Consider the following 16,594-nt stretch of genomic DNA (forward strand, 5'->3'; position numbering starts at 1 on the left):
CCGATTTCGAGTAATTTGATGTTCAAAAATTAAAAATATCTGTGATATTCGGAACATTGGGTACTTTGGCTGAACACAACTCTGTTTAAAAGATCCACAAATGTGTTGTGTCATAGATTTAGCTAACTATTCTGAAGCGAATTTAGATTTTCCAGGGTTGAAACAGCTCATTATGACTCAAAATGGCTATATCTTTTTATCAGGGACGAATCAGAAAAAATGGTATCAGAAAAAGGTTCTTATTTTGATCTAAAGAATCTACTGTTAGAATAGTAAGTTACGTGGGTTCTCCCCTTTATAATTTGAGCAAATTTTTGGCAGAACTTTTGATTAATGTGTTTGAGAAGGATATCACCATGGACAGCCAGGCCACGCTGAGGTACCTGGAATCACACTGTCAGAGATCTCTGCTGACATGGGAGTGCCGTAATACCATAAAGCAAATGGCCAGAGACAACAAAGTGACTTTACTGTGGGTACCAGGGCACTGTGGTGTTGAAGGAAACGAGAAAGCCGCGATGAACTTGCAAAAAGAGCATCAAGGTTAATACCTGCTGGACCTGAGCCTTTCTGTGGGCTCGGAAAGTACCAATTCAAATGGGGTCCAACAATGGGAGTTGAACAACAGACTAACCCTCTGGAGAAACACTCCTGGACTTACTCAATCAAAGAAATTCGTGATGACTTCACCGACCTACACCAGAAAACTGCTAAAGCTGTCACGAGCTGAGGTTCGGGTGATGGTGGGACTGCTGATAGGGCACTGTGGTACAAATATCATTTGCACCGTATGGGTCAGTCAGCAGATGAGATTTGTAGGCTCTGTGGGTCAGAAACAAAAACAGCTGAACACATGGTATGCAAGTGTCCAGAGCTGGCGGACCTAAAGATCCACTCATATGGGAAAACTGGTCCTGGATACTCACGAGGTTACGGCTAAGGCCCCTATAATGATGTTGTCAGTTTTATCAACCCTATTGACGACCTCCTTGGGTTCCTATGAATGAGTAGGGTAGAGAACAAAAGATCTACATGATCGCAGTTCCCGAAAGGTTAATAGTGCCACAACGACCATGGTTCAAATAATAATAATAATAATACCTACTCGAAAACTCGAAAAATACGAGAAACTATGAAGTTTACATACTTTTATTTTACAAAACGCTCAAATATTCAATAGATAGCTTCCAACTTAGATACAAGAGTTGGGTTCTTTCAATTTTTGGTGTTTTTATTCAAATTTCAAATTGAGACTTTAAATAATATCTCTAGGTAGCAATTGCAGTCCAATATTTTTTTCTTAAAATTGTACAAGGAATCTCTTCTTTTCATTTCATTATATAATATTGTTTTTTCTTAGTTTTTCATAAATAAAATTTAAAAAATCGAATTCGTTGTGGGCTCTGGGGGGTAATTACCCTCTTTACCACCCCCTCCCCCGTAGGATATTGCTAAATATTTTAAACCGAGCCGATTCGGATTTTGTAGGAGTTAAAGACTCACCCTGTATATTCATCAACACACAATTTTAAAAGGTTTAAAATGTTCTAGTCCAATCGATAATAAAGAGCTGCGATTATTGTACCTCAAATCTCCCATAAGTCACCATATGTATAGGTACATACTGAATTATATTCAAAACGTTCAAAACGCATTGCATTTATTTTTGGGAGATGCAAAAAGAAATCTTATTTTTTGTTTGCGACCCCACACTTCTTTTGATTTCAATCAATTAATTGATTATTTTAATACAGATGCCTCACCATATCACATCATGACGTTTTCTGCATTTACCGAATGAATGTTTTTGATCGATCTTTTGATATAATAATAATAATAATAATGTTTATTAAGTAATGAAAAAAACAACAATAGGCCATAACAGACAACAAAGAATTTAAGAATTTAATAAACACTGAATGACCACAAAAGTGCGAGGCACTTGTGCGTGTATCAAGGGCGGCTCGTCAGAGGAGGCAAGGGAGGCTAAGCCTCCTCATAAAGCTTAGATCTAAAATACATTCACTTCAAGCATGTCCTCATTTTCAGAAAGTAATTTCTATATAAATTTTCCGAACACCTGAACAAGATATTCAGATAAAAATTAGTTCATTTTTCGGTCCTCCGCTCATAAAAATCCAGCATAACAATCATACAATCCAACGGCTGCGTACGCGTCCGCCGCGTCGAATGTGAATATTTCCGAATAGGCAATACTAACTGCCTATTCGGACGGAGGCTGTTGGGCCTGCTGCCTCCGTTGATAGTGTAACTCACGCATACGTTCTCTGGACTCACATACTAGCCGAACAAGAATTCAGCTGACTTACTGTACCATATTCGCCCGTAAAATGTACCAGAGGAGGCACAGCTCCCCTGTTCTCCATTGATTCTTTCGTGCCGTCTTCGACTATATTCGCTTGATCTCCGACGGTAGGGGCGTTGTCCGGCGGTAGTTGTTATGATTTCAATTTTCAATTTGAATGTAACGACTTCGTGGAGAACTGGAACTTCGGGAAATTTGTGATATATTCTTGTTAAGATAGGTTGTTTTCTTAGGGCGTTAGGGGTAAGTACTGATACGGATCAACAACACACGTTGTTAAAACCTTTACAAGACGTCCACCAAATTTAATTACACTGAAGTCTACCGAAAATCGTCAGAATAGAAGTTTCAGTGTTGTTTGGTACGATAAATGTGATTGGTTCACTGGATCGATCAAACGGGAAAAATTATTTTGCTGGCCATATTTACTATTTTCTCATCAAACAGAATATACTTCATGGTTCAAAACGGGGTTTTCAGATTTGAAAAATTTACCGCGATCTATCGAAAGGCATAACAAGTCAAAGGAGCATATATCATCCTCTTGCATTCAAAATTAATCTTAGAACTGACAACTTTTCATTATGTTGAAGAAGTATACTTTATTGACTGATAAGAGTTTGTTCCAACACTCCTCGAAAACTATTAGCCTCCTCAGCTCTCATGATCACGAGCCGCCACTGGCGTGTATGATTTTGATATCACGTATAATCGAAACATTAATCGAAGCCAGTCTTGGCTTGAATCGAGTTCGAAACTACACGTTATGTAGTTGAAATCCAGCAACAGCAATAGATTGCATCCAATATGTTCCATTCATTTCCGTTGCACCTAACCGGATTGATCGAAGAAGTTCCCTTTATTCACAGGACAACCCCTATATCTTTTCGTACATTTATTCGAGAGACCTTACATCCTCCTGAACCTGGGCGTAAATCAACTGCTGGAAATCAGGAGTCCGTATCTCCCTGGCGGTATAGATTGCAGCAATGATTATACACACCAGTCAGTCTGGTCGGAACGAATGGCTTTTCATTAAGTTCTACTAGACGCCTCATGGCCTCCTTGGATTTCCGAGGAAAGTTGTTGCGGCATACTTCATTTCAGACATGCCGAATAGATGGCTGGGCTCCTTGCTCCTATCCTCACCACAGTCACGCGTTGCAGGAACTTCATTCTTTTTCACTGTTGACCTAGTTCAGTTCAGCAGGATGAACGCAACATGCACCCTGTTAATGGGTTGGTGGGTTAATGTGGTGGTTACAGAGCGAATAGAAGTGGCGATTCTGGGATTGGCTGCCACCAGTATCGACATGCTGCTGAATTCCATCAGAGGCATTGTTTCGTTATCTAATGACCTACTTGTTTGTTGTTTTTTTGGCTTATTTCTATGATGAATGCATGAAACCCAATACGAGGATGTATTGATATCTATAATAGTTAGCCTAGACCAGTTCCATGATGTCTAAAACTCTGGTGTATTCACTGGTTCGATTTTGTTTTTAATTTCGTGGGGATATGGGATCAGTTTCGTTTTTCCTACTGTAGGTAGCGCTGTTTAGAATTTGACAGAGCATTGTCAATTGATATTTGAAAATAATTTGAATACTTTCCAACGACTTACGAATATGTTGTATTTAAAAGCGATTATTGTGTGTGTGAAAATGTTTCGAGAAAGGGGTATAGAACATTCATTTATTCAACATGTCGTTCAGTAAGTTCAGTTTTCTGTATGGAGAATCAAGAACTACAGCTAAGAATTCGGTGTTGTTGGAATTTGAGGCAGAACCCAATCAGATGAACGGATATAGTTTTATGGCAACTTCAGCAATATTTCAAAAAACTGTATTGGAAATACGTAATGTGAATTGTGGGCATGTATTGAGAAACAGAAATACCTACATAAATCTATTCTAGTATGTTCTTCAAATATTCTTCATGAGTAGATATAGTGAAATTTCCCTTTCCATCAACTGAATATATTGGACATTTGACCAATCAACTGTGTTTTATTAAAATCATATTGAATTACACTCCTCACGAATTCAATTATTTGTGAAACGGAAATTATCTTGAAGAAGAATAGAAATGCTCCTTCGAACCCTTATTCGATAGTGTTGAAATATTGACAGATTTGTTTTAGCAACGAAAATTAAACTGTAAGTGACAAATATTCCTTAACAGCTGACAAAATGGGCCACTTCATATTTTGAATCGAATTTTGATCGATGTTCGATATCAACGCAAAACAAAATAAAACGAGAGAGTATCATTGGACTTCCTTTGGTAGAACAAGGATAGACCGAAGCAAATGACATGGTGGCGCCGCCACGAAACTGATCCCATATCCCCGATTTTCTGAAATGTTGATGCTTGGAAAAAGTTACAAGTGCACACACCAGTGTTTTAGACATCTTAACCAGTTCCATGCAGGAAAAAAATAATGCGTTACCATAGCAACGAACAATAACTCATTACAAGTGTCAGTATGAAGTTTGAGGTCAAAACAGTAAACCAAAGTTACGCAATAAATTGAAAGAAAGAAGATGTCCACCGAAATTGTGATTTGGATCCCAAAATGTTTGAATGTTGACCAAAAGCGTGCATGGGTAGACGCAAAGCGTTCGATCTGTGCTCGATTTGAAAACAATGTAGACTTCTTAAACCGAATTGTTACTATGAATGAGACATGGGTACATTTCTGCGATCCAGAAACAAAGCAACAATCGATGGAATGGCGACACTCCGGTTCTCCAAGATCTAAGAAGTTTCGTGTCGAAAAATCTGCTGGAAAAGTTCTTGCTTCAGTTTTTTGGGATTGCCATGGAGTAATCATGAATGATTTTTTGAATAAGGATAGAACAATAACCCGAGATTACTATTCGACATCACTGACCATGGTCATTTTTTCTCGTATAGTGCACTATACGAGAAAAAATTAAAGAGAAAAGACGCGGAAAGCTATCCAAAGGTATTTTGTTTTTGCAGGACAACGCACCTGCACACAAATCTCATATTGCCATGCAAAAAATTCGTGATTTAGGGTTTGAATTACTATAACACCCCCCTTATTCACCAGATTTGGCTCCATCCGACCATCATCGCTTTCCTCAACTAAAAAAAAGTTTAAAAGGTCGTAAATTTTCTTCCAACGAGGAGATAATAAAAGCTGTGGAGGTCTGGTTTGCAGAGCAAGAAGAAACATTTTTTTTAGAGGTCAAGGGTCTAGAGACGTTGCAGGTTCGCTGTAGTAAATGTATCCAATTAAGAGGAGAATATGTTGAGTAATAAAATATTTTGACTTTGAAATTTTGTTTAGTTCTATATTAGGCTAAGAATTTTTCAATATATCCTCGTAGATCGAAATTTCACCGAAATTTCATAATTTTGATAGAGGCCAGCTCTTACAATATTGTAAGAGTATTCATAAAAAAATATGGCATTGCATTTTAATCACCATAATTTCATTTGGAATGAGCAACACATACTTTACTTTTGTTTTTCAGTTTAAGTACGGTAGGCATCGGACATAGCTTTAGCTGTAGAACACTGAAGATTTGATGTATCTAACAGATTTTATAGCATGACTTCGGGTCAATTATAGCTATTGAGTGAAGAAATATCACAGTGCACGGACGTATCCAGGGGGGGGGGGCTATATAGGTACATAATATTAGTTTCAAAGAGTCTCACTTTATATGTCAAAATCAGAAAAATTTCATTTCAAACCCCCCCCGAAACTCAATCCTGGCTACGCCCATGTCACAGTGGATATGAATAAAATAGAAATAGATATAGATGTAAGCTTAATAACCTGTGAGATATTGTCCGAGAGGTGACGTCCAAGTCCAGTCTGGTGATCCAAGACGTCTTGCAAACAGGCATTCTAGATGTAAAGTTGATCCAGGAAATACCGCCAGTTCTCCTGCAGGCTCAACCGAGGCTGACCCTGATGGAATTCTAATAAGAATTGTAGGTGGAGAATCATCTGGAATTTTACTTCACGTTGAAATTTTCGTTTGTTGATGTGAAATATGGATATTGGAATATCTTTCAACTGTGAAAACCACTATACCTATGTCCTGAACAAAGTCACTCAACTATCTGCCATTCGGAATAAAAATAATAGCACTCATCGGGCCATATATCATACAGGGTAAGTCTTTGACTCGCACAAATATTTTAACAGTAGATTCTTGAGGTCAAAAGAAACTAAACCATTCTTTCCGATTAGGACCTGATGAAAAGATATAGCTATTTTAAGTTTTCATAATGAGCTGTGCCACCCCTTTAAAGACAAAATTACCTTCGGAATAACTAGCCGAATCTTTGACACTATACATCTGAGGATGTTTTCAACTAGTTGCATTCGACCAAAGTACCTATTTTTCGAATTTCACAGATATTTTTTATTTTTGATCATCAAATTACTCGAAAACAGTATTCGAGAAAATATGAAGAATAGGTACTTTTATTTTACAAAACATTCAAGTATTCATAAAGAGAAAACTGGAAGAAATGAGTGATATCTTGTGTTCGAAAAAGATTCATCAAATAAATGAAAAACTGTATTGCGAAATTAATTTCTTTCGATAAAACCGTTTGTGAGGTAGAACTAAAAATAACATTTTTTCACGGTTTTTCCACAGCCTGTATCTTTCAAACCGAGCCGATTCTGAAGAAATGGTAAGGAAAAAAAGCGCTTCTTTCGACCTCAAGAATCTACTGTTGAAATATTTGTACGAATCAAAGAGTCGCCCTGTTTCCAGAGTTTTTACTCACGCAACGCAAGAAATTCATACCTTCCTATTTTGTAGAAAAATTATCAAATGTTTTATTTTGAATTACGCAACTTTTCATGTAGCAATTGAGCAGTTGTCATGCACCGTCTACGAGAGGACTAGGGGATATAAATAATTAGTGAAATTTCGAATTCAAAGTCGGAAAGTAAATTTGATAAAATTCCGAGATTAAAGTCGGTATTTTAATTATTTTCGACCTTTTACCGGGTGTTCTATGAGACGTAGACCATTTTCTGAAATAAGGGTTGCTTTTTTATCGAATACTCATATAATACTGGGTGTTTCTACATTTTTTATGATTATCTAAATACAGTGTTCTTCGATAATATTCGTGTCTTCTCCATCTTTATTGAAAAATAATACATTCATTACCTGACAACTTTGATAAAGCCATGTGATGCTATCTGACTCATTGAATAAAAAAATTCTACAATTCACGCAGATATCGAAGGAATTGTGAAAATCGCGAATTCTTCGAATATGATCATTAAAATCGACATATATTTTACACCAATATTTTTGGACCCACTCAGGGCTATATTTATTCCAAATAGCAGCTGAATTGGTTATTCGTTCAGGAGATAAAGTGGTCATAGGTTATTTCCATTCAAACCAGAAAAAGTGCCTCTATAGGTAGGTATACTCCATTCACTTTAATTTTAGCACTCGGTTGGTCATGAAATGATTTTCTCAAGTTTTTGTAACTAGAACGGAGTAAGGTTTGCACTCATCAATTGTTAAAGTCATAACGCCGTTGCCACAACTAATATCAATTAAATATTACAAAAATGCCGAAAGTTATTGAAAAAAGGAGAAGACAGGGTTTCAGGAAGTGCTATTTAGAATTCAGGTTCGCTCATTGAAATGAGCTTTCTGATATTCTAATGTTTAGGTACAATATATCAGACGGTAGCGAACATATTCAATGTAAGTGAATTCATATAATGTTTCAGTTGCATCTAAACGACTTATATTTTAGATGAATGGTTCCACAATCAGAGAGATTGTAAATGACGAGGATGACAAAGAATTTCCTTTTACTGGAAGACCCAAAAAATTGGTGGCATCTGTGAATTTTATTTTAGGGTGAACGAATGAGAAGATTTACTACAGGATTCTCGATGAATGTTATCGTAGAATAAGTTCCAGAAATTTAATTTTTCTATTTTTCATTTGATTTTCCTATACATTGTAAACGTCTCAAGGGATCAATAAATATGTAATCATTATTATTATATCAAAGTATTGAAAATAAACAGCCATAAATATGAGCAAGTTGTCTTGTTAATTGTTAACTCATGTGAAATTTTTGTTTCAAGGTGAAGTTCCTCATCCTTAAAACTTCTTTTAATTCTTTCGACTTCTATTGATGCAAGATGATTTTTGTAGACAAATTTAACATTCTTGTACCTAATTATACGTTATTTCTTTCGAGAGGTACCCATACCCAACCACTTCATTATATGTGTTTCATCTTCTGGTTGATTTTTTTCAAATCTACAACTTATGTAATGTATTCAAACTTTAGCCAAAGAAGATAAACAACATTAACTCTCCTGAAGCTAATGCATATTATGTATCAATCATTCAATTTTCTTCCATAGCAAAAAACTGATCTTTGGTATTTTCTATGCAAATAACTAGATTTGGATAATCAGTTTGTTTGAACGTCAATTATGTTCGTCACATATTTTCGAATTCATATTTTCCGAAGTGATTCGACATTGTGATAAAATACGTAATTGCTGAGACTTTTACGTAGAACGGACAACATAGGGCTGATTTATAACCCAAAAATGTTTTGACAAGCGTCATAACCCCACAAATTCGTACTTTACAGAGTGGAATGTGTCAAATTTCCATGGCCAACCGAGTGCTAAAATAAAAGTGAATGGAGTATTTGTTTTAACAACTGAATAACTTTGTAAGTACAAAAATGCAAATTCTCTCACTCAAAATATGGGCGAGACGAATGCTTATGCATTTAATTACCTGTGAAATTCGTTAGCATCGTCGTTGGGACGCAAGACGGAAGTCGGGATGACCAAACGCCGTTTTCGCATCGTGGTGATGCTGTCCCAACAAGTTTGTAAAGGCCCAGTTCTCGGCATCGCAGCTGCAGTTTTGCTCCATGAGGAAATACCCATCCGGCGCTCTAGAAGAAAAATATCTTAAACTTTATTTTTATTATGGCCACTTTTCGGTCTTCAGGATCCAGGATCGTTGCATAAGGGAAGAATGCCAACAGATGTCAATCAACGAACTATGGGGAGTCCAGGAGAGTTGAATCCCTTTTCACTCTGAAGCCATTTAAGTTGTATCTGTAAATGGTAGCAACTCTTTTTTTGCTTGAAGATACCATGTCCGAATAGGTAACAATAGATAATAGTAGAGAGATGGTGAGATGAACATTTTAAGTACAACAATTCTTTTTTTAGTAACCGAAAAATGGCTCATGTCCCCTAACCCATGGAAGAGTAGAACAGGGGGCGAGAGAGACTTGGCCATAAGTTTGTTTTTCAGGAAAAACATTGAGAGAAAACAATTTTCAATGACCAATGATTGTCTATGACAAGGTTTTCATCATCAAATGTATCAACGTATGAAATACATATTTTCTATTGCAGAGTCACTCTGACTTATTTCCGAGACGTTTTTCACCTTTTTGAACTTTTGTATATTTTTTATATTTAGTTCTATAATTCAATTTCCTTTTTTTGAAACAACTATTATCTAAGCTCAGTGCGGGAAACTTGGACCACTGATTATGTCTTCCGACCATAGCCTGGGTCAAGTCTCCCGCACTCACTTTTAGTCAATTCAACAGATGTTTTCTTGAAACTTTTACAACTATTATTAAAAAGGCTCATCGGTTGTGAAACAATATTAATCAATGAAATCAATAAAACTAAATAAAACAACGACCTATTAAACAAAACAAAAATTTTTCAATTTCTTACTTCCTAACAACATGGAGCCGCCACTAGTTGTGTCTTGTTACGAGTATGTCGCAAGCTATTTACGATACCGGTAGCGCGAAATTTGAATTGAAACATTTGAGGTGGTTCAAGTCTCCTACCTGAGCAAGTCTACCAGACTCCCCCTATATTTGGTAGGTTGCGTCAGCGAAGAAATATTTGGTTTTGTGAAACAAAGTTGTCATTATTTTCCGGTCTCAGTAGGTAAAAGTTAAGAATAAGAATTTTGGATGGGCTACAAAATGGTGGTCTACAGACAACGATCATCTCACAAACCACATGAATCAAGTTGAATTGGAAGCATATACATAGCAGTTGTCAGAATTACTTGATGAAAATTCATGATTGAAGTTAATAGTTGGGGAGCCCATGATGCTAAATCGGGAGTCGTGGAGACCTAGTGCATTTTGATAAGATTATAATATGGTAAAAAGAAAAAAAAGTTCTATGATGTATGCACTTTCAGCAGTGGGGAAAGCGTCTGCAGGTTTTCAAAGATGTAAAAAAATCGTCAAGTGTACATGATCGAACGTGTCAGATTAACATACTGTATATGCCCTACTTGTCTCTGATAATAAATTCATGTTAATCTGACAGTTTGCGTGGTGGGGCTGGCCGTGCGGAAGAGTTGATAAAAATTTTTCTTTCGAGTGTCAGATTTTTAGAGGATATGTTAATTGGACCCGAAGGAAGCTAAGTTTAAAGAGATTGACAATTCGGACGTGACCCAAGATCACAGCGGTCCTCTGAAAATGCAAAAAAAATCGAAAATTGTACATACTCGAGAGTGTCAGATTTTCATACAGAGGGTTAAACTCGGCGTTGCAGACGTGTTGACCCATTAATCTAACACCAATCACGGGGGATTGTCTTAATCTGACAGTTTGAAGATGATAACAAGGATTTTTTTTAAATATCTCCATATCTCCTCTAATCATTTCTGTATTCATTATGAAAGTTGAAGATAATAAAATTCTATACAACTTTTGTCTGAATCAATTTTATATATCTACTTCTAACCGTTTTCGAGTTAGAGGGCGATGAGGGCGAGGAGCTTAGCCACACATGCGAAAGGGCAAGGTCAATGTAGAATCTCAGTCTAATGCACATTCATCGCCATATATCTCGAAAACATTCAAACGTAGAAAAAATTGCTTCGGACAAAATTTGTGAAAAATGTTGTGCTCTACAGCTTTTATAATGAATGCGAAAACAATTTGAAACCCAGGAGAAGAGATATTTCGAAAAAAAAAATTTTGTAACCTTTATGCCCAATTTTTATATTTCGGCTTGCTGAAACGTAACATTATATTTTTTCTGTTATTCCTGCATTAGCTTCAAAATGAGAAAAACACCGTGCTCGAGAATATACCTACACGTGACGTTTTTTTCGCAAGTTTTGCTCCCTCTCACAAGCTTAAAGTGTCGGAGTCAGATTAAGAGAATGCAAACTTTTCAACTTTGAATTAACCACATTTATCTTAATCTGACACGCTCGAGTATGTACAATGATTGTTTTTTTATTATACTGACAGGCTCTCCTAGACAATTCCCCCTATATACAGGTCTAATTTTTGATAGAGGTACTATACAGGGTCCAAAGTATCTCCCCTTATATAAATCTGACACGCTCGATTAAATCCCTAATTTTCCTCTTGGGCTCCTCAACTATAACAAACAATACGAATTTCACAAAAATGCGAGTTTAAACCACATATTTGTGGTTAATTTTTATGATCCTGTTTTTCATCCTGACCTAATCAAAAATATGTTCCTCAAAAATCTTTCTGATAAATTCATTATTTCTGTTATTTTTTCTATGTCGCTTAGTATATAAAGAGGGTGTTTCTACTTGGCACAACCTGTACTTTTAGCAGCTAAAAAGGCGAACTTACGTGGATAGAAGTATTCCGGAACGTAACCACCAAATGAGGATTGATGTATTCTAATTTACAGTTTCTGAATAATGGATGAAACCTCCCGTCCTCTGAAAAAGAAATAAATCGGATTAAATGCGAATAAGAAGTGTTTTATTGGGGTACTAGGGTCGAATATGTACGCAGCATCGTAATATGGATGAATTTCTTATAATCCCGTTGGAAAACTGAGAAGATCGGCCTTTAATGGAACCCAATTTATTTTATCTTGTTTGCGTGATTCCGGTATCGTTTTACTGAACGATGAATTGATCCGATGTTGTAGGTCTTCAACATTATTATTTGATGAGGTTTGCCTCGGTACAAGCTTTCATGTTCAATTTTCGTTGAAAACATGTAAGAAAATGCAATAAATCATTGATTACTATCTCGAACTATAAAAGCTTGGCAAGGGTAGGAATTCTACATTTATTATAACTCTACTGAAATGGAACAGTCAATAAAGCATGAAATACTTATATAGCATTTTTTGTGCTACATATACAAGGCTGTGAACAAATGCGAAGAACTTGGGGAGATGATTCCTCGATGAAAATAAGCAGGGATAATTACTATAAATTTTTTTCAAAATCTACCTCCCTTCCAAGATACAGCTTTTGGAAGCCGATGGCGAGTTGACAGTTTTTAAATTTTTTTACGGGTTCTAAAAAACTTTCAGTCATAAAACTATACATAATATGAAGTACTAAGTAGATGTTACTCACATATATTTTTTCAGATTCCATAACTTTATTATTAGGGGTTGAAAATAATGATTTTCCTTCAAAAATTTTTTTTGTGGGATAGATTTTCGAAAACTTATTATAAATTATTTTATGGTTTTCCATTCAATTCTGGAGAAAAATGAGTCTCTTGCAAAATTTCGATACAATCGATACTTTTCTCGACTTACAATAATAATCTAATAGAGTTACCTCAACTCATTTCATTGAGTCAAATCTTGAAGTAGACTCTTTCTTTTCGAATTGGTTGATAATTGTTGAATATTATTTCAACGACAAGAAATAATTATTGGATGTTTGGTACGCATGTGTAACTTCCCATACTTTTTCAAAATAGCCATAAATTAGGATGTTCCATTTGAAAAAATTAACGATGACTTCATATCTGAAATTTGGGACACGCTATACGGGATATATTTGAAGGTGAGGTTTTTTTTTTGGTAGAACTGGTCAAAATGAAGTGTTTCACCAAAAATCACCTAATACGAAACTTTGAAAATGACAAAGTTGAAAAAAAATTGAAAATGAATACTGAAATAGATCCTAATACGACCCTAGACCATTTGTTAGCTGAATCATCGCAAAGCAGTGGAAAAAAACTTAGCTCCTAATCAGGAGCTAAGTGGAAACCATGTGGTTTCGTTTAGGATATTGGCTCGTTCGATATTTACGTGGCAATGAAGATGGCTCGGAAGATGGTAACTTAGGATTGCCGAATTGTTCTCATTATTTTTCAGTAACTTACACGATTTTATGAAATGGCCCATTTCGATACCAACTGACAGAAGAGACTTAGGACACAAGTGTAAAAACTAGAATAATACTTCAACATCTCACCAATAAAATTCGTCTAAATTATTCACGAATTTTTTCACAATGGGCATCACAATCTTCTTACTCGAACGTTTCAACAATCGTCGTAAAAATGGGATGAAATGGGGAAACATCATAGCACTTTTTCAACATAACTAACATGAGCACCTTCAAGAAACTGTCTCGATTTTCTACAATGTTTTTCACCCTAAATTGCACGATACAACAATTATGATTCTCTCAAAAGTCACCTGATGCTTCTTATCCGATGAACTTGGTACTGTACCTTACATTGTCCATCTATATGTTTATGTTTTGTTCCGTTTTTGCAATACCGAAGTCACCGACCACAGTCCCGTACCTACTTGAAATTCAATGAAATTTTGTCGATTTACTAGGGGTTGCATCTCAGCCATCTTGGATATTTTATGTAGAAAATTTTTGGTTGAACGCGATTGGTTCAGTTGGAAACAAAAAGGAGGTGCATGAAAGAGACGAAGCGAGGGACGTGGCTGTCTTAGGTCATGTAGCACTGAATCCGACCTTTAGTACTAGCCTTGAGTATTAACCCCCCTAGAGGAACAACCCAGTTCATTATATTGAAGCCGAAACTTTACCGCCGTAAAGTGGCGGTGCCTATTGGATATTAAGAGAAGTATATGATGCTGAGTCAGTCGAGAAATTTTGGGGCATTTTATTGTAGAAGAAATCTGTTTTCTTCAGCCCAAGTGCTTGTAAAGTAGCCAGAATTTTTGGGACCGACAGGGCTGGACTGAAACATTTTTGTGCCTGGTCTTACAAAGCTTGAACGTAGAATAAACACTTCCAAATTGATTCAGATCTATTTGAGAACGCTATTTATTCAGCACTGGTGCAAGTATTGAAGAATGCAGAAGACCATCATGGAAGTGAATGGTGACCATTTCCAGCATTTAATAAACTAATCATAAAAAGTAGGTACTCTTCCAGTATTTTACCTGTCATTTCGTTATCGATGAAAATTTTGATACGAAATTTCAGGATCAGATAGTACACAATAAGATCCTCAACATGAGATATCGCAGCACCCCTCATCCCTATTCAAAATCAAGGGGTTGTGCTCACCCCTAAAATGTGGGAAAGTTGTTCCCCCTCGAATCAGGAAATGACTGGTCCCTACGATTTTACACATTTTCATTTTAAAGCCGGAAAGTCGAGGTAACAAGTTTTCGGTGGATCACACTGTAGAACGTTTCTTCATTATCGAATTACAAACAGCTTAACAAAAACAGTTGTTACTAGCCGTCAGCGGACAAACAGACTTAATCCACGAATCCATTGAAACTTTAATTTGCTATTCACACTTCATTAGCGATATTTTCTACTAGAGAAAGACATAATTTCAACTTTGGAGTAAACTTAAGTGTTGCGAGTATAACGAGCAGATAACCAACTTCTTCTTCTTTCTACTCGCGTTTTTGCGATATAGCTGGACCGCGACGACAAAGTTGGATTTTCCTGCTTCCCGCTGCGAGAAAACTTGTGTAATTTATAAAATGGGGGCGAAAAGAAACTGCAAACGGAGTTATAATTCAAAAAGTTAATGCAAGTTTTTTCGATGCAAAAAGCTGACATTGCATCGCTGTTAGCTCGGTAACGTGCTTAGTGTTTCACGGACGAGTGAAATTGCGGACAATTTGGCGGAATATACGTTATACTGGAGAAAATCGTAATTTATATCTGGATTGCTGTTTGTTGAAGAGTGCAAATGGATGGCGCCCACAAGGGATCTCTAATGAAAGCGAGTACGTAATGAGCTTTCATCGATACAAGCCTCAAGTAGGCTATGGAATTTTGACACTAAAAGTCGTATGTTTGAGTGCTCAAAGGTGAAGCTTTTTTTTGATAAAAGGTAGAACTCATCAAAATAAGTCATTTAACCAAAAATTGTCAATATAAAATATCCAAGATGGCTGAGATACAACTCCTAGAAGTTCGACAGAATTTCATTGAATTTCAAGTACAGGACTATGGAAGGTGACTCCGGCATCGCAAAAACGAAACAAAACATTAACAAATGGCTGGACAATGAATGGTTCAGTACCAAGTTCATCAGATTAGATGCATCAGGTCACCAGTTATGTTGAAAAAATGCTTTGATGTTTCCCCATTTCATCCCATTTTTACGACGATTACTGGAATGTTCGAACAAGAAGATCGTGATGCCCATTGTGAAAAAATTCGTGAATAATTTTAACGAATTTTATTAGTGAGGCTTTTTTTACAGAAGGTAGAACTTATCAAAATAAGTCGTTTAACCACGAATTGTCTCTATAAAATATCCAAGATGGCAGAGATACAACCTCTAAAAGTTCGACAAAATTTCATTGAATTTCCGGCATTTCGAAAACGAAACAAAACATAAACATATGTCTGGACAATGAATGGTTCAGTACCAAGTTCATCGGATTAGATGCATTCGGCCACTTTTGAGAGAAACATAATTGTTGTATCGTGCAATTTACGGTGAAAAAATGTAGAGAATCGAGGCAGTTTCTTGAAAGTGCTTATGTTAGTTATGTTGAAAAAGTGCTATGATGTTACCCCCGAGTGTTACCCTATTTCATCCCATTTTTACGACGATTTTTGGAATGTTCGAACAAGAAGATTGTGATGCCCATTGTGAAATAATTCGTGAATAACTTAGACGAATTTCATTGGTGAGATATTTAAGTATTATTCAATTTTTTAAGCTTGTGTCCTAAGTCTCTTCTGACATTTGGTATCGAAATGAGCCATTTCATAAAATAGTATAAGTTACTGAAAAATAATGAGAACAATTCGGCAATCCTAAGTTTCCATTTTCATTACTACGTAAATATCGAACGAGCCAATATCGTAAACGAAACCACATGGTCGAATCAAAAGATAAGTTTTCTTGCACTGCTTTGCGATAATTCAGCTAACAAACGGTCTAGGGTAGTATTAGGATCTATTTCAGTAATCATTTTCAATTTTTTTCCAACTTTGTCATTTT

General features: G+C 36.2%; 1 protein-coding gene across 2 annotated transcripts in view; it reads right to left on the reverse strand.

The window, feature by feature from the left end:
• Positions 1-16,594, reverse strand: part of LOC123313940 (locomotion-related protein Hikaru genki) — a 71,890-nt gene that overhangs the window by 12,697 nt on the left and 42,599 nt on the right. Inside the window, exons 3-5 of one of the 2 annotated variants that reach the window (XM_044899052.1) lie at positions 12,002-12,093; positions 9,121-9,283; positions 6,141-6,314 (exon numbers count right to left, since the gene is read on the reverse strand). In XM_044899052.1, the coding sequence (XP_044754987.1) occupies positions 6,141-6,314; positions 9,121-9,283; positions 12,002-12,093 (429 nt within the window). The remainder of the gene's footprint in view (positions 1-6,140; positions 6,315-9,120; positions 9,284-12,001; positions 12,094-16,594) is intronic. The other variant, XM_044899056.1, reaches the window with a different exon arrangement.

Source organism: Coccinella septempunctata, chromosome 1, assembly GCF_907165205.1.
Source record: "Coccinella septempunctata chromosome 1, icCocSept1.1, whole genome shotgun sequence".
In the NCBI taxonomy this organism is placed as follows: Eukaryota; Metazoa; Arthropoda; class Insecta; order Coleoptera; family Coccinellidae; genus Coccinella; species Coccinella septempunctata.